General features: G+C 39.8%; 1 protein-coding gene across 4 annotated transcripts; it reads right to left on the bottom strand.

Moving 5' to 3' along the window:
• Window positions 1-1,207: 1,207 nt before the first annotated feature.
• Window positions 1,208-26,899, bottom strand: LOC309714434 (kappa-type opioid receptor-like). Of its 4 annotated transcripts, none has more exons than XM_082546900.1 (4): window positions 26,686-26,899; window positions 18,718-18,825; window positions 4,230-4,582; window positions 1,208-3,704 (listed from the first exon to the last, which is right to left on the bottom strand). In XM_082546900.1, exons 2-4 carry the CDS (start codon window positions 18,798-18,800, stop codon window positions 3,175-3,177), a joined length of 966 nt encoding a protein of 321 aa, XP_082403026.1. In that variant the 5' UTR covers window positions 18,801-18,825; window positions 26,686-26,899; the 3' UTR covers window positions 1,208-3,174. The 4 variants fall into 4 exon arrangements, with proteins under 4 accessions (XP_082403026.1, XP_082403024.1, XP_082403025.1 ...); XM_082546898.1 differs by lacking the exons at window positions 18,718-18,825; window positions 26,686-26,899 and adding exons at window positions 7,955-8,225; window positions 8,581-8,807; XM_082546899.1 differs by lacking the exons at window positions 18,718-18,825; window positions 26,686-26,899 and adding exons at window positions 7,970-8,225; window positions 8,581-8,807.
• Window positions 26,900-27,970: the final 1,071 nt, after the last annotated feature.

Here is a 27,970-nt window from a genome sequence, read left to right as displayed (position 1 = left end):
CCCACACACTCTGATAATATTAAAATTAGGTACATCTTTGTAGACATAGCCTCGCCAGCCTGTTTAGTTCATTTTCTTTTATTTTCGTTATGCTTGCTGCCTTCAAACAAACATGCTGTTAAAAGCCATCTGCTTTTTCCATAAAAGCACTTATTATTTGTAGAGCCCTTTTCAAAAGACAAGTCATTTATGAAGGAGAATACAACAGAACATGTAAATTAGGAAAAAAGTGTTAGTGGCTCAGAACCTGAATGTTTCCTTGTTTTACTTCACTGATAAAAAGTTTAGAAGAGTTTGTCCTTATCCAAACAAACAGAAATTTCATATGGATTGTTTAAAGCAAAATTACGCATATTTTCAGTATCAGACTACCGACTACAGACTCGGTACTCTGTATGTAAATAAAATTCCTTTGACCTGAACTTAGACAGTGAACCTACATGAATCTAGTCTGTCTGTTCTTCTTATGGCTTATTTCTACACATACAGAAATAGTCCAAAAACACTAAGTGCTGGAATTTGCCTACAGTAATTCATACACTGCCATGATAAGTCAAATCAATTTAGTAATGTTGAAATATGAACAAATCAAAAATGAGGTTACTAATACTAATAATAATAATAAACGATTACGATTTTGTATCAGGTGCATTAATGGGTGAATAATGATCAAATGATCTGGAGGTCTTGTGGATGTATTATAATGAACATAATAAAAGAAGTCTGAGACAGAAGCTTGTAATGTGGGAGAAATCATCAATCATCACCTGATGTATCTTCTTATCCCGTAGTCTTGCAGAGGTGGCACAATTGAGATCCAGTATGTGAACACTAATATGGACTGCTATACAGAAGCTTCTGTTTATGCCAAGTTATGTGAATGCAGCTATTAATCATTGCAGTTTCTTTAAAATAAAAAACAAAACAAAGACCCCACATTGCATCCTCTTCCCTCTGGGGGGAGCTGATGGCTTACAGTAAAAAACTCTTAAACTGTAGAAGTCTGCAGAGTCACTGCCTCCAATAAGAATCTCTTCAAAGCTTCAAAATCTATTAAAACAAGTCACCAAAAAGGAGAGAGATTTGTTTTCCTTAAAACAAACAAACAATGAGTATCCGCTATCCCCGAGCTTGTCACACTCCAAGGAAAGAATCATTGTGTATTTGTTAAACTTGTTTTATTAAGCTCTTCACAGACAAGTTTTAATCGATCAGTACACGTCCTGCTCGAATGACGGCAGGAGAAGCCAATGTACAGCATTAAACTGTGAGCACAGAGATGAAAAAGAAATAAATAAAAACTACAACGATGCCTCGATCACAGTGTTGATTCTTAGAATAACGTCTCTTATTTTTAGAACATCTGTGCTTTATCTATTTTTGTGTCCATATGTCAGCAAGAGATTTATCAACAAGTATTAGCTAAAGATGCTTTTTTTTTAAATGAGATAGATGACTTTCATGTAGTATTTGCAGTACATTCAAAATAACAGCACAGTCCATGAAGCTTATGGCTGCTGATGTTGCCTTTACTATCATAGCAGTGATGATTAACATGCTACAAATACAGTATATTTTCATAAAGTCTGTGCAAAGATTTTCATTTTGTAGTCTATACAAAATAAGTCTTTGTATAGAGACTGAGATACTGTACAGTTGTTAGAATATTCTGTATTTTTACTTGTTGAAAGAGCTAATCGGCTTATCAGACTGCACAACAATAACAGTATGACAGTTCAGCAGGACTACAGTATGTGTATCATGGTAAAAGCCATATACAAAGCACATATCATTATTAGTTATATACCATAAAGTTAACAACTTATCAGTCTGGACACAAAGCCAGGGTCAAAGCTGATAGAGAGCCCTCTGTCAAATTTTAAATGCACATTCAAGTCCAGGATCTTCCCTCCACATTCTCTCATTGATTAACTTGCTTTGATGCAGCTGAATGTTGCTTTTTGTTTTTTTCTTTGACTCTTACACAACTTCAAAGTCCAACACGAGTCAGTGAGTGCTCTCACACTGTGGTCAATCAGCACCATTCAGGCTCTGCACAGATGTGAAAATGTTTTTGGCACATGTCTGCTGTCAGCGATTCATGCAAATATCACCGGCATGTCAAATGCATTGAATAAAAATAGCAAACATTATAATATGAAGTGCTGTTTGACCCCTATCTAGTAATCATTCCTGAAGTCATTTTTCTGCCGCCACAAACATTTTTTCCTGGACTTGTAAAGGCACATTTGGCAAATGAAAAATGATAGGAGGAAATTTTGGGAATAAACAGCATTTGAGAGACAAATGAATCAAAACTGATGAAACTTGATATGGGCCAAGTGATTTTAATCAGTCTCCTGCTCGTTTACCCTTTAAATAATCATCAGTTCTCCTAAGATATCTTCACATAATTATCTCATGACCGTGTGTGCAATATTGTGTAATGATGATTTTATGAAATGCTAATCTGCTGATTATTTTGCCAGTAAGCTCAATACCCATCTATCCATCTCCTACTTATTCAATTCAGGGTTGTAGAGGTGATGTAACGTATCTCAGCTGTCAGTACACCCTGGGAAGGTTGGCAGTCTAAATTAAACTTATGGCTAAATAAATCATCATTAAAACAGTAAGCGATCATAAATTTGTTTTAAAAATGTTTAATTAACTGTCACGTATGAAATCAAAATCTTATTTAGGATGCTGGATGGTGCGAATGTTTAATTTTTCCTAAAAAAAAAACCCTCCCTGAATAATTACTTAGTCATCAAAATAAATGGGGATTCATGCAATAATTGGTTAATCAACTAATTGTTGGACCTCCATCAACAGTAATCCATATTAATTATAAGCAGCACTTTCTTCTTTGACCTACTTAAACAGAAACAGTGTTTGGTTTACATCCACCTGCCAGGTTAAACCATAAATGCACAATCTTTGTCTCGACCTACAATCACAGGCTGCTGTGAAGGAAAGTGTCAGAAGTCAGAGGACACTAGGATGGATTGATTTGGATTTATGGACAACCACATCGATGATTATACCCTGGGTGATAATGAAAATGAAGTGAATCCAAAACCCAGTCTACATTGCTGTTGTGATGTGGGTTAAGCCCAGGTATTGTGAGTCTTCTTTTCCAGTGTGGGAGATTGAAGACAGTTCCACTGCTAGTCATGTCGGCTTACCAGTCCCATCTGGGTTCTCCAGGGGAACAGCGGCCTCTCGCACAGTGCTGGGGGCCTTTTTGCTCCCTGACACCTTCTCCCCCTTCAGTCTGGCTGACAGGCAGAAGTCTTTGAAGCAGCGTTTGAAGTTCTCATCCAGAAAGGCGTAGAGGACAGGATTGAGGCTGCTGTTGGTGTAACCCAGAGCCACGCAGAAGAAGTAGGCGGCCATGATGGCGGTGGTTTCCGGCACGGTGACGAGAGCTTTGACCAGGATGAAGATGTGAATGGGCGTCCAGCAGACCACAAACACGGCCACCACGACCACCACCAACCGCGTGATCCGGCGCAAGTTGCGATCCTTCTCCCTCGAGCCGGACAACATTCGGACGCTCTTCAGCCTCAGGACCATGAGGGAGTAGCACACGGTGATAATGAGCACAGGCACGACGAAGGCAAAGACAAACACTAAAATCTTCATCAGTGTGTCCCACTTTGCGTAGGGATCGGGGAACTGCAGCGCACACTCTGTTATGTCTGTGGAAGAACAGTGGAGAGAAAATAAAGTGGCAATTTTATTTATATGACATGTTTTATGAAACTCAATGTAATTAACACTGAAAATAAAAACAGAAAAACCTGTAGGTTTGATTATGTCTTAAGTCAGTGAAAACTTTAAAAAAGGCATTCACACACAGCTGCCAAGTATGAACAAAAAGGTTTTGAGTCTATTTTTGAAGTGCACTTTATGATAAATGAAATTCCACTTCACAATTTTCTGCAATCAATTTAGCAAGTTGCTGTAGAATAGCTAATCTGCACTCAACAAGGGAACATTTTGCTCTAAACGCTTTTTTATTTCTTACGTCATCTATATTCAGGAAGGATGTGCTCAATTTGTAGCTAATGAAAAACTCTTCAGTGACGGATGGATTTGATATATTGAATATATTTCTGTTCTTAACATTTTATTAGTACATGCTTGGAGAGTATTTGCTATGCATAGAAAGTGGACAGAGACTCTTAAACTTTTTGTTAGACATCGGGGAAAGACTTCCTCACCGCTATTCGTCTGAGTACCGCCCAGCACAAAAGCCGGTATCCCTGCAGCCGAGGACAAGATCCAGATGCACACGTTTATCATCTTGGCCTTGAGGGGAGTGCGGAAATCCAGGGCTTTCACGGGGTGGCACACGGCCACGTAGCGGTCCACACTCATCATGGTGAGGGTGAAGATACTTGTGAACATGTTGTAGTAGTCGATGGAGATGAAGACCTTGCATACCACCTCGCCGAAGGGCCACGTATTCAGAAGGTAGTCAGTGCTCTGGAATGGCATCGTGGTGGTGACGAGGGCGTCGGCGAGTGCCAGGTTGAAAATATAAATATTGGTGGCCGTCTTCATCTTCGTGTACCTGTTAAATATGCACAACACAAAGTTGTCCTGTGAGGAGAGATACGGCACTGTCTCGGCAGCCGTTATTGCTTCGCGACTCAGTGGAAGACCTTTGTTCTGGGCTCTTTGTGAATTAAACATTGTCCATTAGTCCACAGTGCTTTCTTGAATTTGTAATGCAATCTTTCAGGCTCACACTTCATTGTTATATGTAAAGTGGTGTTGGATTGAAACCATATCCAATGAGCTTTATACAATTGTGTATTTACAGATTTTTACTTGTGGTAGCACCAATGCAAAATACATGCAGAATTTTGGGGTTTGGGTAGAAATTTTAAAAAGTTGATATTTACTTGCTATAGTATGATCTGCAAGAACCTAGAAGATTCACCTAAAAGAATGAACTTCTGTTCAAGATTACAGCAAAATTATCATAAAGAGCGTCAGTGTTTCACAAGCAAACTTTGGTTAGAATAAACTGCATTCGTGTCATGTTGGAGTAATCAGAAAAATTTGTTTCCAACTGGAAAAATTAATGTGAACTCCCCTCCATTTGAGATCAACCTGAAAATAGACGTTATTTTGCACAATTTGCAGAGTTGCTGGTATTATATACCACAATATAGTGGGCTAAAGTAATTCAATTACTTATAAATGGTCTACTATTCACAAGCAGTAATCCAGAAAAAGAGACAGGTAAAACAATATTTCTTTATAATACAGCCCTCTGAAACCAGATATCATCGAGTTGCTTAAACAATGTACTTTTTAATTTAAGGAACCTATTAGCAACCAGTTACTTTAGCTAATCATGAAGACAAAAAACCCAAGAAAATAGTTGTGACCAGAAAAAAGAAGTTCAGTCTACCAGAAGTTCACTATTGAACACACTGCATGTCTTTTATTTATGGTGTGATTAACCCAAAATGTAGAAGCAGTAAATTAAATTTCAAGCTAACTAGCTGCTAGCTTCAGCTTTATATTCATAGATAAAGCTCAGTCCTCTGAGCAAAAGAGAAATTTATTTGTCATGATATCAAAGTTTTTTTCAAGTTTACTTTTAGCCACTTGGGTTTAGTTCAGCAGGCACTGACTTTGATATGTGGATTAATGTGTTAGCAAGCAGCTATTGTGTTTTTTATACACATATAGCAGAGAATAAGCGACGTTATATTCACTGGGAGTTGTAAATACATTCAGTGGCTTTACTTCAGTATGTAACGTGTTCAAGTGCAGTTGTATACCAAATATCTAATCAGCCAATCATATGGCAGCAACTCAGCGGATCTAGACATTGTAGTGGATCTAGTTCAATCTGAGAATAAGACTGGAGAAAAATGTGATTTAAGTCCCATTTTTGTGTCAGATGGGGTAGTCTGAGTATTTCAGAAACTGCTGATCTACAAAGGACAACCAGTATAGGATTTACCAAAAAGAGAAACTATCCAAATCAGCAGTTCACTGATTGAAAATATCTTGTTGATACAAGAAGCCAGAGCAGAATACCCTGACTTTTTCAAACTGACAGGTGAGTAACAGTAATTCAAGTATCCACTTGTTGCGACCAAAGTATGTCTTTGAATGGATAACATATCAAACCTTGAGGCAAATGGGCTACAGCAGCAGAAGACCACAACGGCTGCTACTTCTGTCAGATAAGAACAGGAAACTGAGGCTACATTTCACATAGACTCATCAAAAGTGAAAAATAGATTGGAAAAACCTTGCCTGGTTTGATGAGTAAGTGTTACTGCTTCTCCGACTTTTGCATGGTAGGGTCAGAACATGAAAACCCTTATCCACCTTGCCTTGTATCAGCTGATCAGGCTGGTGATGTATAATGATGTAGGACATATTTTCTTGTCCCCCTTTGAACTCCTCTGAGCACTGCAGCCTACCTGAGTATTGTTGCTGACCGTCCCTTTACGACCAAAATGTAGCCGTCTCCTGATGGCTTCTTCCAGCAGGATAATGCACAAAGTTCAAATCATCTCATACTGGTTTCCTGAACATGACAATGAGTTCACTGTACTCAAATGGCCATTTAGAGGCCAGGGGGTGGAATGGCAGATTCACATCATGGATGTGCAGCTGAAAAATCTGCAGTAACTGTGTGACGCTATCATGGCAAAATAGACCAAAATCTCTGAGGAGCTTATGTCAGATTGTTGAATCTGACATAAGGAATAAGAGCACACCTAAAAGCGAAAGATGGTAAAACGGGCAGTTTGGCTATATAAAACATGACATGTCTGAAAATCAGACAAGCGGCCTAAAACATCTATTTTGTGACCCAAATGGACTTTATTACATTTGAATAATTGCATATATTTCTTCCCAATAAATCAGCATTAAGCATCTTCTTCCTTCAGCTGTTCTCTGTGGAGAAACAGTAAAATGTACACTCTTGTCTGTAAAGTGACGTGAAAAAGCTGACTCCTGCAGACAGGCGAAGCCATCAACCTGATTTGAGGTAATTGTTGTCGAGGAATTGAAGCATTCTGGATGGCACTGCAGCAGTTCACGTTACATCAGATAAGATTTGTTGCTCACACAGACCATAAATAAAGCCCAATGAGGTGTAAGCATGTTATTGGGTTGACAAAGCACCACTGGTTTCAGACGTAATTAATTTTATGCCTGCCAGGCCAGACTTGATGAGAAATGTATAGAAACCCATTATATATCTGGGAGGTCTTGCTGGAGAGTTGCCATTCATAAAGTTGGCATGTTTCATTTTCTGGAGGAGGTAGAATTAGCTCCCTGTCACCAAGCTTTTGAACATTTAATGTCAGGTTAGAAATGACGACATTCCCTTTCTTTGCCAAAATGACGTCTTGTTTTCTTTTTTGAGACTTGGGGGTTTAAAAAAGATCGTTCTCTATCTGGATGCTGTCTCTTACCATTTTAAATGCCCATTTTGTCAATTCTTTCATGAGCTTAGAGCATCACACCTTTTTTTCAGTGTCTCTGAAGCGCATCCAAAAACAAAATGCAGGCAAAAACAAGAACTGTGACTAACACCAGATGGCCTGGAGGTCACTGTGTAAGCCCAAGTCTGGGTGCTCTTATTCCCAAGCAATAACATTTGCAAAGGCAGAGAAGAAAAACATTCCTCTGGCTGGATCTTGATTTCTTAAAAAAAAAAAAAAAAAGACACAATTGCATCTTTTCTCTTTTCTTTTCTCCATAGAAACAGAGAAGTGATTTCTGGCACACATGCGGATTTATTATTTATACTTTATGGTAAATGGTAAATGGCCTGTATTTGTATAGCGCTTTACTAGTCCCTAAGGACCCCAAAGCGCTTTACACATTCAGTCATCCACCCATTCACACACACATTCACACACTTTATGATGTTATACAAAGTGGGGAGAAAAATCCTTACCTAATAATCACATACATAACGAGGCAGTTGCCCAACAAGCCGACCACAAACACCACGGAGTACACTGCGGTGATGATGGGGATGATGGGAGACATGCTCTCCTGCTCCCAGCTATCATCATCGTGGGTCACATTGCGGCTGTCAGAGTATCCGGATACCCAAGCAGTTGAATTCGCCGGACAGTCTTCCAGCAGCGAGGAGAGGCACTTGGTGTCTTCTTTGTAAATTTCAATCGGAGTGCTTTCCATTTTGACACCTGTTTGTTGTTGGGCTTGGAGGAAAAAAATCCTTTCTGGTTAAGACTTTTAAAATCGAGTTACTGATAAATTCTGCGTGTTGAATTCAGAGATGTAACATACGGCAGGCAAAAAAAAAAAAAAGATATGGTGATATCGGAGCAACTGAGCTGCAAAAAAAGCATCTAGAACATCTTTACTCAGTTATAAAAAGGAAAAAAGTTTGCACGATCAATTAATTAATGCAAAAACATCACACCTACACAAACTTCACTTTGGTTGTGGAGACGCGCGCAGATCTGGCAAAACACGTCCGGTAAAATACGCGCTGTGCTGCGAATCGTTGAGGGGAAAACGCGCACTGTAATGTGAAGCTTGCAGTTTACTCACCTTAATCACTCAGAAAAAGAGAGAGGGGGGGAGAAAGAGACGACGCTGTTTTTATTTTTAATATATCCTCGCAGGTATAATTCAGCCCGGCTTGTTTTGTTGCCCTGGTGAAGGTTACGGCTCATCAAAGTTTGGGGATGGTACTGCGCGCCCGGAGAGGAGCAGCGGCACCTTTGCGGACCCTCGTGCACACGCACTGATGGAGAAGTGGCGCGCAATCAGGCTAGACCCACCACACACACACACACACACACACACACACACACACACACACACACACACACACACACACACACACAACATTCACCCAAAATATGAGATGACAGAGCGATGACAATAACCTGCAGGCAAGCGCACAGCTTCCCACAATCACCATGTCACAGCCGAGTAAAAACTGTTGAGCATAATGAAGTAAGATTTGTGCATTAGAAGCACTGAAAAGGTTTAGACGAGATTAAAATTGCATCTATGTTGCAGTTTATTAAAAAATGGTCCTATAACGATGTACAGGGGCTCGAGGAAATTCTCCGTGGGCAAAGAAAACACGTTTTTCCTTTTAAGTTGTGAATTCAGGCGAGAGTGCAACAAATACAGCCTCGCTGATGTTTAGGAGTGTGTGTGTGTGTGTGTGTGTGTGTGTGTGTGTGTGTGTGTGTGTGTGTGTGTTCAATGATGGAGGTCATAAACACTTTAACTGGACACAGCACTGCGCATTTCGGGCCATTTCTGCTTTGGTGGACAGAGGAGCTACAACCCGGGGACAGAAAAGGGGGGGTGATATATGACCAAGGTCCAGCACAGCCAGCACTCAGACCACTCCAGCAAACAACCAGAATGACCCATCATTTCACCCTCAGTGAAAGGAAAAGCCATTGGCACTGGATCTCATTTTGCTTCCCAGCATTTCAAATGTTCTTGATTCAAAGTCTAATTTTGATCATTTTTAGAATCCATGTTTGTTTTTGGTTTTTTTAAAGATGTTTTAAAAAAAAAAACATCAGTTGTAGTGTACACTGTTGTTTTAGACCTCTCTCAGTCTGATGCATTGTGCTTAGCTCTGTTTTTATAAAGGATCTCCTTCACTGCGAGTGCCAAAAACAGCTCTCTTGGCTCTATGGCTTCTGACACTACAGGCTGTTGGTAGAATAACTATGATGAGAGAAGAGTGTTAAATGGCAGATTTGTGCAGCTCTCTTCTTTAAACCTTTAAAAAAAGATAAAACCTGCTCAGAGTTGCTTTATGAACTGGATACTGAATGATAATGACAGTAACTTGTATACAATAAACCGAAGTTTAAACTGAAAGAAAATTGCTTCTGTTTGTCTAAAGAAAAATCAGAGAAATCACTGAACATAAAGGGATTTCCTCCCATCTGTTGGTGTGGTTGATCATAGTCCCTTTTAACAGAGTGTTGTTATTCCAGAATAGACTATGTAGCATACTATTCATTGCTTATCAGTTAATGATGACTCATGGGTTAATAATAGGTGTTTGAACTATAAAACTGCTCGAGACTAATGCACAGCAAGCTAGATTAGAAAAACATTAACTGGATAATAGGTAGTGGATAAACAGTCAAATATGGATATAATTAAATGAATTTCATTTTAATGGTTCACCTTCCAATGAAAACAAAAACCTGGCTACGAGGTCTAACATGGGGATAATATAGTGTGCATTTGCTAAGAGAAAAATTATGGAACCACTTTCACAGTTTAGCCAGGTTTAGGCACCAAATCTACTTGCTGTAGTTAATTTGGGGAATTAACTTTGCTTTGCTTTTTAGATTAGATTCACATTTTTGCAACCTTAAGTATGTGAAAGTGTGAATTTGCATCTAAAGGGTGCTTACTGGATTGTAATATCTGCTTGCACAAATTACCTCTCGAGTCATTTTCTGGGAGAACAGAGTGTAATTTTGTCACTTTTGTCTGCTGCAGTTTGTGTTCAAGTGAAAAATTACCAAGACCGTCATTTTCAAAAGCATGATAATAAAAAAAATCTATTTTCTTGTTATTCTTTTTTGCACATACTGCAGTGGGTCTATGCAATCCCAACATTAAAGAATAAAAACATAAACAGATGCTTCACTGTCATCTTTTTTACTTATTGCAAATAAGCATCTTATTGATTTATTCACTCGGGCTGAGGTTTGCACTGCTCCATTGCAACTCCTTGATTTTACTTCTTTTTCAGCCATTCTGTTATAGATTTGCTGCTGCAACTCAGTCTAGGCCAAGACAGACCGCTGGACAGGTGGCCTCATATTTGACTGGAATACTTTGTTATACAGAGGAGTTCACGGTCAACTTAATGACTGCAGACTTCCCGGGTTCTTTGGCTGCAAAACAAGCCTAAATTATCACATGTCCACCACCATGTTCCACAGTTGGAGTATTTGTGCTGATATGCTGTGTTTGGTACATTATGGCCAAACATCTTCACTTTGGTCTCATCTGTCCAGACGTCTTGTAGTTTGTTCAGATGCAATTCTGCCATGCTGCCATTGTTGTTTTTAGTGAGAAGAGACTTTCTCCTGCAAACACTTTTAAATCATTATTTTTCAATCACTTTCTAATTTTACTGTCATGAACTTTAACATTTAACATGCTAACTGAGGCCTGTAGAGTCTGAGATGTAGCTCTTGAGTTTTTCTTTGGGGCAAATTTGCTAGGATGTCCACTCGTAGGAAGATTGGTAACTTGCCAGTAAACTGCCAAAACGTCAGCTTTTATTGAGGTGCTCACGTTTGGTGATGCTCGATTAATCCACTTGTTTTCAATGAGCAACATCTGCCTGCTAATTAGCTTCCTGTAAAGTCAGCGCTGAGATGCTAGAAGCAGAGGCTCCGTGTTTGAGGCTTGTTACTGTGCTCAAGAGGATCGAGTTTTGTGGATTTGGAATTGAGCTTTTTGGTTTGTTTCTCTGGCATGAGCCATTTTTGTGGTGTGGTGTGGGGCATGCTGTCCCATTCTGAATGACCATGACTGTGGGGAAGTGCTGCCAACATGGGGGGATGTGCTTTGTCCACAGTGATATTTACATGGGTGGTACATGTCAAAGCAATATCCAGTTAATTTCCAGGCTCCCCAGCAAAATCTTCTTTTGTAAGCAGATTATAAGCAATATTTAACTACCTTAATAGCATCAATCGGTGCTTTTAATGTTATAGCTGATCAACAGTAAACCTCATTACCAGGCTACACTGACTCAAGTATTAAACAATCAGAAATGCAGAGCTAAATTTTAACATTAGAGGCTTTGTGTGATCATAATATAAAGTTTCACGATGGATCATAATCATCCTAAGCATGTCATCTACGGCGCAGCTACGCAATGTCCCAGGCCCTCGGGAAACTGAGCTTCTGCAAGCTTCATTAATTATCGCAAACTTGAGGACTAAGATAATATAAAAGTCAAGAGTCATTAAATAATTTAAGCTGTTTTGTAGCTAATCCAAACAATAACAAATGAACTCATTTCTGCTACTTGTATCCTTTCATTACATTTCTACTTTAGTCTGAAATTTCTCCACATAGGAAAGAGGTCGAGTTAGTCATCTGCTCTTCATAGTTTCTTATCTACTCGCAATAACTTTTATTTACTTTGTAGTGCATTTTTCTCATTAGATCCCATAAAATGCACTGTTTTTAAGTTTTTAAGTATTTTTAATCAGTTCACATGAATAGTGAGCTTTAATTGTGAGGCACTTAAAGTGATTACTCCATTTGTCATCCGTGGAGGAGATCATTTTATCATTTTGTTGACAGATGAAATCCTCTGACTCTGACTCAGGAAATGTTTATACATGGTTCACAAACGCTGGCCGAACCCATCCCGGGGGCTCAGAGAAAACATGGGCAAATATTTGAAAAGCAGAAAAAGCTACAGTACACCCCCAGTGTTTTCATACAGGAGGGCAAAATGAATTTGGGAAATTCACTTCTTGCCTGGTGCATTCTGGGGAAGGCTATAGCACTGAGAAAGGTATAGAAAATCAATGAATGAAAAAAAGAAGAAATCCAGCAAGGACAGCGAAAATGGCTTTTGTGAAGAGGAAAGAAACAGTTACATATTAGAGTCACTCTTGGGGTGAAGTGATTTGGTTTTTATAAGTTTATAACGGTGCTAGACAAACATGAGACCATACATAGAAGATTATTTAAGACTTAGATTTACGAGATTGCACTCTGTCATCCGCAACGCATATTGAACTAAGAAGATTGATCGCTGTACCTCCAGAACTTCCGTAGAGAAAAATAGAGCTTGAACAGAGCCTGTGCTGCACATTTGTGTTAGATTGCAGAAAAAAGCGTTGCATATGAGAAGTGTGTATGATAACCTAGCAAATGATGAGAAACTACTTGAAATCTGTTAAGTATATTAATCTGAATTCAATAAATACGTGTAACTTTTTGCACTGAATAACAACAAGTGAAAGGGAAAAGTAAGAAGATCCTTAAAGTAATTAGGATTCATCCTCTGGGAGCTACGAGTGTCCACAAAAATCAATCTGTAATCATCTGACATAAGCTATAGACCGATTGCTATTGTATCTCTCTGCAGCTACCAACCCGTCAGTGGAACTGGAATTCTCCTACGTTGGTGGCGATTATGTAACAGATGAGCATGTGATTGTCATTTTTAAATCTTGCACAGAGTTGCCAAAGAGCCAGACCTTTGCTTTAATCTGCTGGAGATCCCTGCTGTAATCATCTGCACACATCTGTTCTGAGCCAAGACCAGTGCGGAGAGACATGAATGCGGCTCACGTGGCTTTGTTAAACACCAGGTGCTCTTGAGCAAATCACCAGACCTTTTCTAGCATTCCTTCTCTAACTGGTCCTGACCTCTGACCCCAACTGTAGATGAGCAAGCTCAGGAGGATTCCCCTTCAGGAGTCCATACAATGCATTAATATTCCAGATCCGCCCCGGCCTTCCTGCACACCAACCTGTACTCTGCTGAGCTCAAGGAAAAAAAAAAGCTCACGTACGTGTGACCGAACACAACTCAACCAGTATTTGCGAACCGCAGCGAGGGATTAAAAGGACTTAGAAAAAGATTACATTGTAAAGTCTGTGTCTGTGCTCAGAAGTAAACAGCGTCAGATGTGACTATTCGAAGAGCAAAAAATAAAAAAATATATATTTTTTTTTCTCTGTTTTTTTGGGTCAGTGATGGAACCTAAAAAAGTAAACTTCCACTCCAAACATGATCTCAAAACAGGCTCACAGTGCAGCAGAGATTATTGCTGACCGGCTCCATCTGCTAATGACTGCGCTCAGCAGCTTGGTATTTTTAACTTTGACGCCATGGTGTGAAAACTTATTGATCTGCCTCTGACAGGAGCCGTGATTGATCTCGCCGTTTACAAGTGTACAACTCCGAAGATGACATTCACAGTTTGCTGATAATTTGCAGCTTTTGTGAAGATGTGTGGGAGGTCGGCGGAGCATCTTTCACAGCTTCGCCCGAACTTGCAGGCATGAAAGGACAGATGGATGCCGTCGTCGCGTGTTTCGTTTGCTGGCGTGGAGACGCGAGTGGGTCAGAGAGGAATACTGGATCTGATTTAAGTTCAGATTAAATAAGCACAGTCGTGAGTTTAAAGCATCGATTTTCTCAGGATCTCTCAGACAGGCCAGTTAAAGTATGCAAGAATCAAATTCAAATTTCAAATGAGAAAATTGTAATTACTGTTGTTTTTAAATGTCAGAATCTCTCAGAGGCTGTCAAAGGTTTATTGTTCTGATGTCCTTCTGAATTACTGCAACACTCCCGCTCCCACCAGTCTTTATTTTGGTTTAATCAAACCCCACCCTGCTGGTCTTTCTCCCATAATCTGAACAAAAAGAGCAGAGCTGTGGTCATTATGTGTCGTGAATCACTTTTCCTGCCTGATTTACAAACTCCACGGGCATCAAAACCCATTTTCCAACCAGCAGTGATCCGTTCTCCTTTTTGTTTTTCTTTTCATAAATCATTTCACCAGAAACGCACAGTAATAGAGGTCATCGCCGTGATGCCTGGTAATGAATCAACTCTTCGTATTTGTGTGTTGTAAGTGTTTACCTTTAGTGTTTTCACTCGATAACATGAAGCAGAGATAGAAAATGTGTAGGTTCAGATGTGAGAGCTGCTATTTCTGGCTCGAGGTTTTCCCTGCTGGATTCGTACAATAAATGTGGGAAACTGAACGCGTTGTTCTGTTGTGAGAATTATGAGACTTCCACCCAACACAGAAAGGCATTTTGGCATCGCTGGAAAAAACAAAAAGTGTGGCAATAATCTCCCATCCCTGAGGTCAAAGGGATAAATTGTTTCTCCAAACTGTATCAGTCTGAGCTGCTGAGTCAAAGGCTGCTTTGTCACGATGCGGACTAAATCAACCGTGTTGCTGCCAACCTTCTGTTGTTTTAGATATGTAATGGAAAGTAATAAGAAAAAAGACCTCCTTTGATTCGAATTCTTAAACAAGCAATGTGTCTGCCAAGTACTGACCATTTATAGTTAATTATCTACTTTCAGATTAAACCAGTAAATCAATTTTAAATAACACACAGTGTTCTTCCCTTTGTTGCACACAGCTGCACATGAATACAATGCAAGGGGGTAGACAGCGTGCACACAACATTTTTGAAGTTGTGTTGATTGTCATGTCGTGAATGAATGTTTTTTTGTTGTTGTTATTTTTGCTTACTTTTGGTCTCCTCCAGCTCCTGAGAGAAAGATTTGTCCCATTCAGGTTATAAATCTTCAGAAGTTCTCCTAATATTTTCATCCAAACTTTGACCTTTCACTGGATGTAACCAAGCCCCCTTTGTGCTTAAAGTGATCTGTAACTACATTACTGTCACATCAACAAAAACAAGAACAAATATTTTCTCTATATATTTAATTTGTTTTGTTTTATACAACATTGTACTTTGAGGTTTGCAGTGCAGTAAACATCAGTGCAAAGTGAAGAGTTTTGTGACTTTCCACACAAAAACGCATTTTTAAATTTTAAGTGCCATTCTGTTTTATTATGTTTTATCTGGCTGTTGTACGTTTCATTTCCTTCATTTTTCATAGCCTAGTAAAATTCTTTTCACCACCACATTTCCAGTGATTCTTTTCTTGCAAACATGCGTGATGTGATGCAGATTCTAACATTTTAGACACATAGCCCGCTAACACCACCAATAAAATTCGAAGATCTCGGCCTGCATGCACTGCATTATCCCGGCAATTTGCGTGTGTTCAGGTGTTAATGGAGAAAATCCAAAGTAAGTATTAAGGCTTGGTCTGTTTTACACTGCTGGTACTGCAGCTGAGGAAGCACGGGTTAGAATATTCAGCCATTAAAATCAGTTTTGCTTTGCTTTGGGCAAAGACTGTGATTATGAGGTTCTCTTCTTCAGGCGATGTGACAGCATCACAGCTGTATGCACTTCTTGAGAGTCATGTTTAAATGTATACGTTTCAGAGCTCTAATGTGCAGCTATCACTGAGAGCACACCCAGCAATAAAATTCACGCAAGATTAGTTTTCTGCAGCACTGGTCTCTTGTCTTATTTTAGCAACCCCTGTTTGCCATTTTGCCTTCATATTTTTCCTATTCTTCATATCCCCCCCAGCCCTCTGATAATATTCTGTCTGCCTTAAGTAGGCGGCACTAAGACACTTCCTTTTATGTGACCAAAGAGCCTGAAGCAGAAAGCCGGAGTTAACAAAGAAAGCCAATAAGTACTGTGCTGATACCCGTTATCTCTATCTGTGTTAGGATGCCTGGGTCGTCGACCCAGGGTTTTTGAGTTTTTGATATTATTTTATAATTTCTAGTTTTTGGTTTCTTTGAGTTCCGTCTTATGGCTTATGTCTCTGTCGTCTTTAGTTGCTCTGTCTCCCCTATCACCTGCATCCCCTTGTCTAGTTCGCGTCTATGTGTATCTTAAGTTCCTATATCCCCGTGTTCAGTCAGTGTTTGTGTCTGCCCTGTTCCCACGTCTCTGTTCCCTTTGTAGTGCCTGCATATGAGTCTGTGTCTTTGTTCAGTCTGTGTTATGTGTTTCCTGTTTTACTTTGAAAGTCCATGTCTGATGTTAATGTGTCTGGTTTTGCTTCCTCTTGTCTCGTTAGGCCTGATTTGCCCCAGCTGTGTTTCCCTCCTGTTACCCATTCCCTGATTGCTCCCTCTGTGTATTTAAGCCCAGTGTTTCTCTGTGTCCGTGTCGTGATCTACCGTTTATTTTGCTGTGTGTTTTGTCTGTCCACCGGTGTAAGTTTATTTAGAGTTTTTTCAAGTTATGTCATGTTGTGTTCAGAATTAAAGCCTTTTTTGAGTTCACGTCTGTCTCCGGAGTCTGCACCTTGGGTCCTATTCCTGCCTGCACACAGCCACACCCAACAATCTGGGGTCTTAGGTTTGGTTTGGTCCTGGCAGTTAATGACAAAAAAGCCAAGCTATGTTGAACTCACTTCAAAGTAAATCCTCCTGATAGAGGCATCAAGTCAAACATGCTTCTTTGTGAAATTCATATTCTTCTTTTTTTAAATTCAGAGAAACTGATTGTCCTTGTTTGGAAAAAAGTGGACCCAAGGACCAGATTCGAGTAATAGTTGGGTGAGGAAAGTGTTTGTTGACAGAGAGTGAACAGTTTTCAGGTAGTAGGTTGGAGGTGCACCACTGCTGGTTCACACACAGAAGCTCTGCCAGTAGATAATAAGTCCAAATAGAGAGTACTGTTTGCAGAGAGGAACTTGATTGTTTGTGACAGTTCTGCTTCAGTTGTTTAAGAGCAAAGACTTATTGCACCAATAAACCTTCCACGTTGCATCGTGCCCCGCCATAATATCATGACGCAGTCATTTCTATTTATGCCTTCCTTTAAAGCACAGGAAGCTGCTGCAGTATTCTCCTGAATGATTGGTGTCACCGCTTGAGATGTTTTCCACAAAGTCTTAAGTTTTCAAACAGTTGCAACATCTTCCTCTGTATAATCTGTGTATCTCTGAGCTGGAACATCATTAAAATGGCAGTAAAATACGAGACAGTTGTACTGTTGTGTAGCTGGTTAGAAAAAACCAGAGGTGCATGACTGGCTGAAGTGCCACAAATAAAGTTGTGCATGCCGTAACATGTGACGTCAAACTCGGATGTGCACGATGTTAGCAGCTCGGGGTAACAAATATGTTGGTAGAGGTGACAGGCAGAGTAAGTCCTTTCTTAGGTGATAAAGCAAATAAATTAGGGTGGATGATTCCACAGGAAACAGGTGAATGTGTTTCGAAGGTGGTGATGTTTCAAAGGGAGCATGGAGCAGGCAACTAGAAGAGGCAAAGAGAGACTCCATTAATACGGGCGGAAGATTGCAAGCAACAGATAACAGAAGTAGCCTAATGGTCACCACAATGGCACAAAAATATGGCAGACAACTGTTGCAACTTCCAGGCTTAATATATATTATACTCAATTATCACATGTAGAGCAGATGCTGGAAGAACAGCGTGGTGCCAAAAAGCAACATTTGGTATTTTTGGAACAACCTGCATGTGCAAAAAAAATCCAGGTTCAATTATTATTGCAAGAAATATAAAATCATCGTTCTGTATTTCTACTGATCTGACCTGGGTAATATACTAGGAAGGAAATGATGCTGCATTGTTTGATGAAAATGATCAACCTACAGAGAGCCAAATTCAAAGAGACCTTGAAAATCAAAGTGATCAAACGATGCAGGAGGCTAGTCCACTTTGCCTAAATTTCATTGAAGTGACTCAAAATATTACTCAGTAGTTTGTATTGCTACCATGTGCTGATATTTATGCCTGATAACGTCTTACTCTGATTGAGATGACGGGTCTCGTCCTCCCAGATATGGACCAGAGCATCAATGTGCTCCTGGATAGTCTGAGGTGCAACCTGGCAAACCAGAAAGATGATGTCCCAGCTTGTGCTCTATTGGGTTTAGCAAGCATGGGGACCAATGGTATCAATTCTTTCACCCTTCAGGAACTACCTGCATGCACAAGGAGGAACCCAGGGCCCACCTCACCAGCATAGGGTCTGACATTGGGTCTAAGGTGTCATTGCCTAGCGTGTAGAGGCCTGTGCGTCCCTCCATGTATGTGCCTCCCCATCGCTGACTTACCACCAAACTGGTCTTGCTGAATGATGTTGCAGGCAGCACAATGTTCTCCACAGAGACTCCGGGGGCTTTCGCGTCTGCCACATGTGCTCAGGGTGAACCTGCTCTCATCTGTGAAAAGAATATTGCAGGTAATGGACCTGCCAATTCTGGTATTCTATGGCAAATGCCAGTCGGCTCCATGGTGCTGGGCATCAAGCACGGTGCCAAACAGAGGATGTTGAAACTCTAGTTGGCCACACATATGGAGTCATCGTTGTTGGGGTTACTGATTGCTTGGTCAGAGATATTCACACCAGTGCCCTGCTGGAGGATATTTTATAGCAATAGCAGTGCTCATCCTGTTCTTTCTTGCACAAAGGAGCAGATACCAGTCCTGCTCATGGGTTAAGGACCTTCTACTGCCCTGTCCAGCTCGCCTAAAATAACAGCTTGTCTCCATGCTACTGAGACAGAAAACCTTCTGGCAATGGCACGTATTCATGTGATTACCTCTGCAACAACTGTGAGGTTCAGGTATCACCTCATGATATCAGTAGTGACTCTGACCCAATCCAAATACATTATACAATACATTACATAATTTCCTTAGGGATTAATAAAGTATTCAGATTCTGATTCTGAAATACAAAACTAGTGAGAAAGCAGTCAGAAAAGATGAGAAGGGACCTCTGCCTGTAAAACCATTCCTTTGGGGGAAGGGGTAATTTTCGTTGCAACACTATAAATATGATAATGGTATCTTCAATAGTATTTGGCCCCAAAGAAACCACACACACTCCTTTTTGATTCTATTCTATCTATTTAAATTCTTTGTATTATATTCCTCTGTTCAGCACTTTGGGCAACACTTGATGTCTTTTAAATGTGCTATATAAATAAAGATGACTTGACTTGATTCATAAAGATTGCGTGGGTGATCGATGTGGCCAACACTTAGAAGAAAGAGAAAAAAATTGTAGGCAATACAGAAAAAAGAAAATCTATTTTTGTGTGAATGATAATGTGTAAGTTAATTGGCCCAGCTTCATTATCAATCTCCCACACAAGCAAATATGTGATCATAACAAATAATCCCCCTGAAGCTGCTTCGTATTGCAGATGTTTGCATGATTCACTTTGAGGTGTGGAGCCAGAGGGGCTCACTGTTTTTGATCTATGACTCAGGGGAACAGCTGATCATCTTCAGAAATGCTGAATGTGCACTGTGAGTGAGCGGGACATTTACAATCAATGGCCGGGGGATTGGAAGGCACGCTGGCGGTCCTCTACATCAAGGTAAGAGAGAAAAAGATGGGGGCAAAGTTGGAAAATTTAGGTGATGATGAAGTGAAAATGTTGGACAAAGAGGCAAAAGTGATGGAAGATTTCGACAGAAGCTAAAATGATGAGATGGGTGAGGACTTTTACTCAGTAAATCCTTATGTACAGTGTAATAACTTAGTATAATCCATAATAACTTCACTTAAATGAGACAGTTGCTATTTAACCACAAAACACTGTAAATACGATCAACTCTAATGTTTTTAGATTTAAGCCTGTCGTCACAGAAAATGCATCTTTGCATTAAATGATGAAAAGCATCATGTTTGTGTAATTCAGCATAACTGCAGATTGAAAAAACTGATGCAAAGAAGTGATGATGCTGATTTCAAAAGCTTCTGCAGATTGATACACTCTCCCATCGGGCTTGTACTTGAGATCTGCTTTCCATATATAAATCTTAACATACTAGAAATGAAAATGGACATAGAAATACAAAATAAAAGCAAAATGACAAATAAAGAAAACAAATCAATTAAGCAGCTCCTGAGAAACTGAACCAGCAGGTGTTTCAACTGATTAGATCCCAGAAAAATAAATGAAGTACAAAAAAAGACAAACATATTCTGAAAGAAATACACAACTTTTTATCCAAATACAACTTTCTGCATAAATACAGTGAGCATAAATGAAAGCTAAAGTTTGTCTGATAATCTTCTCATGTATTATTTTTTTTCTTTCCCAGAAACTGTGAAAACTGTTTGCTGTTATTTTAACTGCAGTTCTGTCCTCTAATCATCTGTGACTTTCAGTAGGGTTGCAGTCATAGCTGGACATCTCTTTAGGAGCCAGCTTATTTTGTGCTGCCCACATGTTCTGTGTCACTTCATGACATCTTTGTCATTTTTGTGTAAAATTATAAAATAATGATAAAAGCAAAAAATATATATATCAAGGCAAAAGAATTCTGAAAATTGCCCTCCACCCATTTCCCCCAGCTATATAGTCCTTTTTTAGCCTCTATTGTTGAATTTCTTTTATATGTGGTAGTTTCCATCATTCTCTTAGAAATCTGCATAGCTCCTGACTATGTGGTGAAATTTGAAATTTTCCCCATTGAGCGTAATAACAGCCTTTCCTGCTTTCTTCACAGCCACTGGATAAAAGCCAAACTTTAGAAAAGTGCCTGTCCAGCAGGGTCGACTTTTCAATACTTGAGCCATTTATAATGCAGGACATTGTCTCAGTATGTGGCAGTCCCAAAGAGTAGGACACCTGGTCCCCCAAAGGCTATTCTTTCATCACCATAACTGAGTTTTGTCCAAATCCATGAAATTCAACTTTTGATGTAGCTCCTGGTTTCTAAGCAGTCTTCAGCCATGTTTAGCCTATGAACACCTGCTTTAAGGCTTATGGATATTGAGGTTTCTCATGTGTTGTCCACCACATTGGACTTGATACATCCACCCAGTACCTTGTTGGGAATTAACATGTTTTCTCTGACTGGTTGGCAGAGGTTTCTGGAGTTTTTTGGTTCTTTTTGGGTAAAATCAGAGTCACAGAAGGCGCTGCACCAAAAACCTCCCATAGTGTTTACTTTTCTAGTAGATTGGAATTGGATGCACAATTCAAAAAAGCATAAATGTAAACTGGAAATGGACAAGCACTGCCGTGAGCATGTTTCAAAGGGCACAACCTTTACTTTGAAGGTGGATGGCCTCCAGTTTTCTGGCTTGTGTTGTTATTTTCACAGTTTCACTAAAGTTTGGAGAGTCGCACCTGCCATCAGTTTCCATCAACCACAACAGGTCACATGGGGGATCTTTGCATCCATTGTTTTTCCACTTACCAACGATGATCATTATTAGAGGCAAAAGGAAAGATTTTCCAGGGTGTGCTAATTGGCTATTGACTTCTCAGTCTTACATCATTAGCCAATGAGAGCACAGTATCACAGTCGGATCCACTTCTTATTTTTCACATCCAGTTTGAAAGCAGGAAAAGATAAAGAACAAAAGATAAGAGAAAATTAAAAAAACAAAACAAAACAAAACAGAGGCATCGCCCCCTGCTGGCCATTAGTAAGAAATATACAAAAAGGGCACTGCTATTTTGCCTTAGCTTTTCTGAGTCAATGGAAACATTTGTTTTTACATACAGTGTATGCAACAAACACGTGAAATGAACCACTTACACGTAGGTACAGAGGTACAGAGGTGCTTCAAACTCTATATTCAACATAGAATTTTTTAAAATGCCAGTAAAATGTATATTTTCTCACATCTGCAACAGAATCAGCAGTTTTGCACGTTTCTTTCATTAATTTTGATCAAATTTAGCTCTTATTTATGATTAATTCCAAACTGTTAGTCATGAACATCCACCACAGACAGTGTCTTAGATCATTCAGATAAAGGTCTCCTGAATCCTCTCATTTATCTCTCCTATCTTCGCATCGAGATGAGCAACACTGACCTGATACCAAGATAATACGCTTCTGTATATAAAACAATCAGACTGGAGACAGATCACAAACCTACTGGAGCCTGATATTACATAAAGAAAACAGCCACGCTCTGTAGAAATTCGACTGTCTCACGGCATCAGAAGTCATCCGTCTACTGATTTGCCCTCCGGCCTTAAAACATGCTTGGCATCAGTGGGTTGTACAGAGGCTCCCTACTGTGTGTTTTATACACACACACAGAGGCAGGCACGTAGTATAGGTCCACACAACCTTGACACATACTTTTAGATATGAGGCAAATCTATTCTGCAACCAGTACACAGTGAGAGCTCTCCTAACCGCCTCTGCATGTCAGCTGTGGTACTCTGGCGCTTCTCCTCACGATCCTCCACTAACCGTCACCTAGGGAACCTCTAGCTTTGTGATGGATGCCTACGACTTAATGAGAAGTGAAAGCCGTCAACAGACACGATCGATACATGTCTCAGCATCATCACTTTACTGGCAGATTTGTACCCAATTATATATGCACACATCTTTCAGAAGACGTCATCTTGAATTCTGTGAAAAATTGCAGTTTCTGACTATTTGAGGACAATTGAGACTTTCTTTTCTCCTTCTTTTCCGTTTCAATTACTGGGCCAGTAATTTATTTTATTTTTTACGATAACAATTAACATCCTGCAGGCGGTGTGGCTGAACGTGCACCAGGCAGCACATGCATCACAGGCAGTTTGATGTATTAAGTCGTCTGCTAACGATCAGAAACATTAAAAAAACGAGTAAATTACTACAACTGACCTTAAAATGAAATGTATATAGGAAACATTTTCACATACTTGACATGTGAATATGAATAAATCAAATGTCTGACTTTTTTGGCATTTCCCTCATAAAAATTTTACAAACCACCATTTGCAAATATTTAATTTTGGGACATATATTAATAGGACATTTTCTGTTCCTCATATGACACATTCATTATCGTTCCTGTAATAGTTGTAACTTTCTGCATATTTTTTGTTTTAACAGCTGGGTGTCACTAGCACACTCAGTGCTGGGTTTAATAGCACTATTAGCTGTATCCAGTGGTGCAGTTGGGGTTGTGACCATGTTTTAGGATAGCTTTGAATGAAATGTAGCTGCAAGCAATTGTATTTTATCCTCAACAATTCATAAATGATGATTTGTGGCATCAATATGAGACTGTGAACAACACCCACTCACAGGAGAGCAACAATTTAACATAATATTAATGTAATAAATGCTCCCTTTTTTCTTAAGTGGTAATGTCTTTTAAAAATTAATGCATGAAAAAAAGAATCACAGCTGTGCTTTTGGAGATACAGTCATGCTAACATTTGGCATCAGGTGTGCATGTGTTCTACATTTGAGCTTAGGGAATTGTGCAGGTGATGGCATATTTCGAACAGATGGCTAAAATAAAGTGAAAGCACCCTTTGTCTCTAATCTGTGAAGATACATTTGAGAAAATATTAAATGTATTGCTTTATAATGATAGTGAATAAACTGGAAGCATGATCATGACTAGCCATTTTCCCTTCATAGACATAAATACTAGGGGTGCAACGATACACAAAATTCACGGTTCGGTTCGATACTTTGGTGTCACGGTTCGATATTTTTCGATACAAAAAAAATGTTCATGCCTTTTTAATTTGTCATTTATTAAAATTATAAATATATATTTTAACTCAAAAGTACAGTTTTTAAATTTAATGTTGCTGAAACAAAAGTAATATATCTCAGGGGTCTCAAAATCCCTGGTAGCCCTTCGGGCAGGGACTCTTCAGTTTTTGGTAGCCCAAAATAAATGTAAGTAGCCCGAATAAAAAAAGAGAGCAATTTTTTGATTGATGTTTTGTTTCCTTTACAGTATTATACATTAAAGTATAATATTGTAAAGGAAACAAAACATTAATCAAAAAATTGTTGAAAAACAAATTACAACATTGCATAAAAATTACAATCATCAACTCAAATACTTGGTTCTAATTGAACAGAAATTTCTATGAACTTGTAAAAACTGTGTAGGACATGAATCAGTCTGTGTCAGATCCTGAATTTGAAATTTCCACTGAAGTCACGGGTAAGAGACAAGTGGAACCAAGATCGAGGCCATTTGCTTTTTGAAGTTTGCAAAGACTGCTAAATTTTGCCAGTGGTAGTTCACTCTTTGCAACATAGTACGCTGTTCTAAACAGATTTTTCAGGTTTATTTTTAGTATGTTATTTGCAATTGGTGTTTGTTCTGGGAAAGATATTGCAGACTGAGCAATAATGCATTTCTTGCATTTCTCATGGGTTCTAATGGGGCCTTTCTTAAAATGACTGGTCCCAGTAATAAAGGCGCTTGTCGACTCAGAAATCGAGAGAAAACCAACAACACACCCGGCAGAACATTATGTTATTTACACGGGTGCACATAAGTGGTCCGCATGTGCGCATTCGCTGTCAAAATAAAAGACGCGCACCAGATAAGAAGTTGCAACGCGCGTTTGCGTCCATATAAAAAGCACTGTTTTTGTCTGCTAGAGTGGGATTTTCACGGCACATTCCGCACCACATCTCTGTGCGTTCATCATTTGTTTGAAGCCAGCTCACCTCCTGCAACCACTTTTCCGAGAATACGTGCTTCTTTTGTGGTTCGGACTCCTTCTGACAATTGTTTGGAGGTGGAGGAACACCAAAGTAATTGCTTAAAGGAGCTTCTTCGACATCTTTAAGAGTTCTAAACAAATGTTTGTCCTCCTCCAGAAAATCTTATGTATGCAAACACGCGTTGCAACTTCATATCTTGTGCGTGTTTTTTTTTTTTTTTGACAGCGAATGCGCACCTGCGGACCACTTATGTGCAGCCCTGGTTATATAGCTCCTCATATTGCAGCCACAGAAATTATTTTGTCCATGGAACCATAAAGCTGCACTTTCTTTTTGCCTTATAGTCTGATTTGTCATAACTTTTCCGTTTTGTGGTAAGCTTTTCTTTGGCTGTTACTTCTTCACCCTGACCTGTCTTATTTGGCTCAGCAGAACTAAAATATATATCCTGCTGCTTTTGCACACACACATAACGGTCAGCGATTCTCTGCGCGATCAACCTCTCACATGTTTAAGCTTGCTGCAGGAGATTTCACTTGTCATGTTTGCATAGTAAACTAACGATTGATAAGACGATGTCAGAGGAATTGGTGCGCAAATTATCATCACTCACAGATCAGTGCTGTCGCTCTCTATACACAGTTCGCGCGATTGCAAAGTGAAAGCAAAAAACAAGTGCAAATTCAAACGGGATTTCAATATGTCACATATTGACAGTGGCTCACCGATGCCAATGACATAATTACCCAGCTACATTTCCGAAAGAATGCAAAAGCATTGACATATATTTTTCCTTCCTACAATAGCCCGACGGGCAGGGCAGAGATAGATTTTGCGAGCCCTGTATCTGATTGAGGAATCACTCATCTTTGGAAAAGAGAGTTTATTACAGAGAAATGGCTCTTTCCAAAATAAAAGCTATACTATACGCTTCTTCTTGGCTATATTCTCAGCAGCATATTGTAGCAGGTCAGGGCTGTTTGGGGTTCTGTTTGTACAGTTATGTTTTGTTTACGTTGCCATAGTGACGGGTGACGCCCTCTCGCTGCGACGGTGTGTCCTTCCGGGGTCAGAGGGCGCCCTGTGTGTTGTTGTTGCTGTGCGGTTGCCGCGCTGAGCAGTTAGCTAGCGGCAGTGTTCTTCTGCAGATGTCAATAAATGGCTGTGCTCCCTGGCTAGCTCACGGGAAGCAAGACCAAACGACACCTCCGTCTCCTCCTTGTCTGAGCTCGCCACAATATTAAACATATCAGGTCCCCATAAGGAGAATCATGTGCTAACGGCTGTCTAAATGACTCGGGTAAAGTTTGTAGCATGCATGCTTGTTGTTTTTGTCTGCTTCCACTTGTCTTTGCACTAGGATGATGTCGGCGTAAATGTGCAGTCATATTCGTTGTGTTCCCACTAGTGCTGTCAGCGTTAATCTCGTTGAAATGACCTTAACGCCACAACACGGCAAATCTCCGTTAACGAGCTACCCCTGATCGCCCCGTGCGTGGGGCTAGACGGCCAACACGTTAACGAAATAACTGCGCTAACACACTAGTTCCCACCCATGTAATTGAGCATTGCGTGGCACGTCCAACATACTGTTTTACTTTAGTCCATGACACGCTTACCTTCAGGGTCATACGTCACATGAAAACCAAAATAATTCCAAACGCCAGATCTGAATGAGGGTGGGGGAGGTTCAATTTGCCATGTTGCAAGGAGAGCTTAACTTCTGTCTCGCTAGCTTGCCCTGCGCTCTTCCGTCTGACAATGCTGTCTGTGTTAAGCGCTCAGTGGATCTGCGCTCGACAGTGCAGCCTAGGCGGAGTAGTCGAACGCAGATTCACTGAGTGCTCAACACAGACAGCATCGTCAGAAGGAAAGTTGATAAATTAAAAATTTTGTATTGTTCGATATCGATACGAATATTGTTGCACCCCTAATAAATACATGCAGAGGGGGAAAAAAAAAGAAAAGTTTTCCACGAAGGATATCACTAATTACAGCTGGCTCCTGTGCTGTGATCTGTAAAATTGATTTCTGCTACTAATTTGCAAAGCTATTAATGATTTAGTAGTTACCTGCTGCTCTTTTTATACACCAGCAAGGTAACTCATCTTGTATCGGAGGATTAAATACACAAGGAAGAAGCAAGGAAACATTTGTTTTAATATGTTTAATATGTAGCTTCGGTTTTATATTTTATGCGGTTTTCTTCTCAGTTGTTTTGTCATTTTTATTTTTTAATAATGTTTATTTAAATCTAGAGAAAGTATATGAGAAGGTGACAGAAAAAAAAGAGTGTGGTAGTGCACGAGGAAGGTAGGAAAGGAAGAGAAAGGCATGAGGATGGTGCAGAACATGAGGACAGTGAGACATTGCTGCAGCTGGAGTGAATGAGAGGTTTGAGGGCTGTGAGCTCCTTGTTTGCAGTGGTGATGGACAGCTTGACAGATGAGTTCAGGCAGGAGTCTCGGTGGACCATGATGTTTGGATATGACATTGCGATCTGTAGCAAGAACAGGAAGCAGGTGGAAGAGAGTCTGGACTGGTGGAGGTATATGTCGGAGAGAAGAGGAATGAACGTGAGTACGGGAGGGGGGAGATGTAGAGAAGCTGTTGATCTCATGGTACCTGGATGCTGGACCCAGGGCTTTGAGTTTTGGGAGTTCATGATTCCTTTTTTTCCTGACAGTGCTTCTTGTTTGAGTTTTTGCTTCTTTTTAAGTCACCAGTGTTTTTTTTTAGATTCTTTGTTTTTCATTTATTGTACCTCTCCAGTGACCCTTGCATGTACTGTATTTAGCCTGTCATTTGAGTCTTGCATTCTCTGTGTTAGTTACTTAGTTTTAGTTACAGATGACTCTGAGGCTTTTACTTGTGTTTCCGTTCTGTTATGGCACATCTCTGTTT

Source organism: Aulonocara stuartgranti (assembly GCF_965226115.1).
Source record: "Aulonocara stuartgranti genome assembly, chromosome: 9".
Taxonomy (NCBI): Eukaryota; Metazoa; Chordata; class Actinopteri; order Cichliformes; family Cichlidae; genus Aulonocara; species Aulonocara stuartgranti.
Note: the sequence above shows the minus strand (reverse complement) of the source record. Positions and strands in the feature narration are given on the sequence as shown.

Bases quoted from the DNA above. Each gene is read 5' to 3' on its own strand.
- LOC309714434 (XM_082546898.1), bottom strand. From the start codon at position 8,202: ATGGAAAGCACTCCGATTGAAATTTACAAAGAAGACACCAAGTGCCTC. The intron at 4,583-7,954 runs GTAAGGATTTTT...CATATTTAACAG, and splicing joins GTTATGTATGTGATTATTAG to GTACACGAAGATGAAGACGG. The intron at 3,705-4,229 runs GTGAGGAAGTCT...GTTCTTCCACAG, and splicing joins CGGTACTCAGACGAATAGCG to ACATAACAGAGTGTGCGCTG.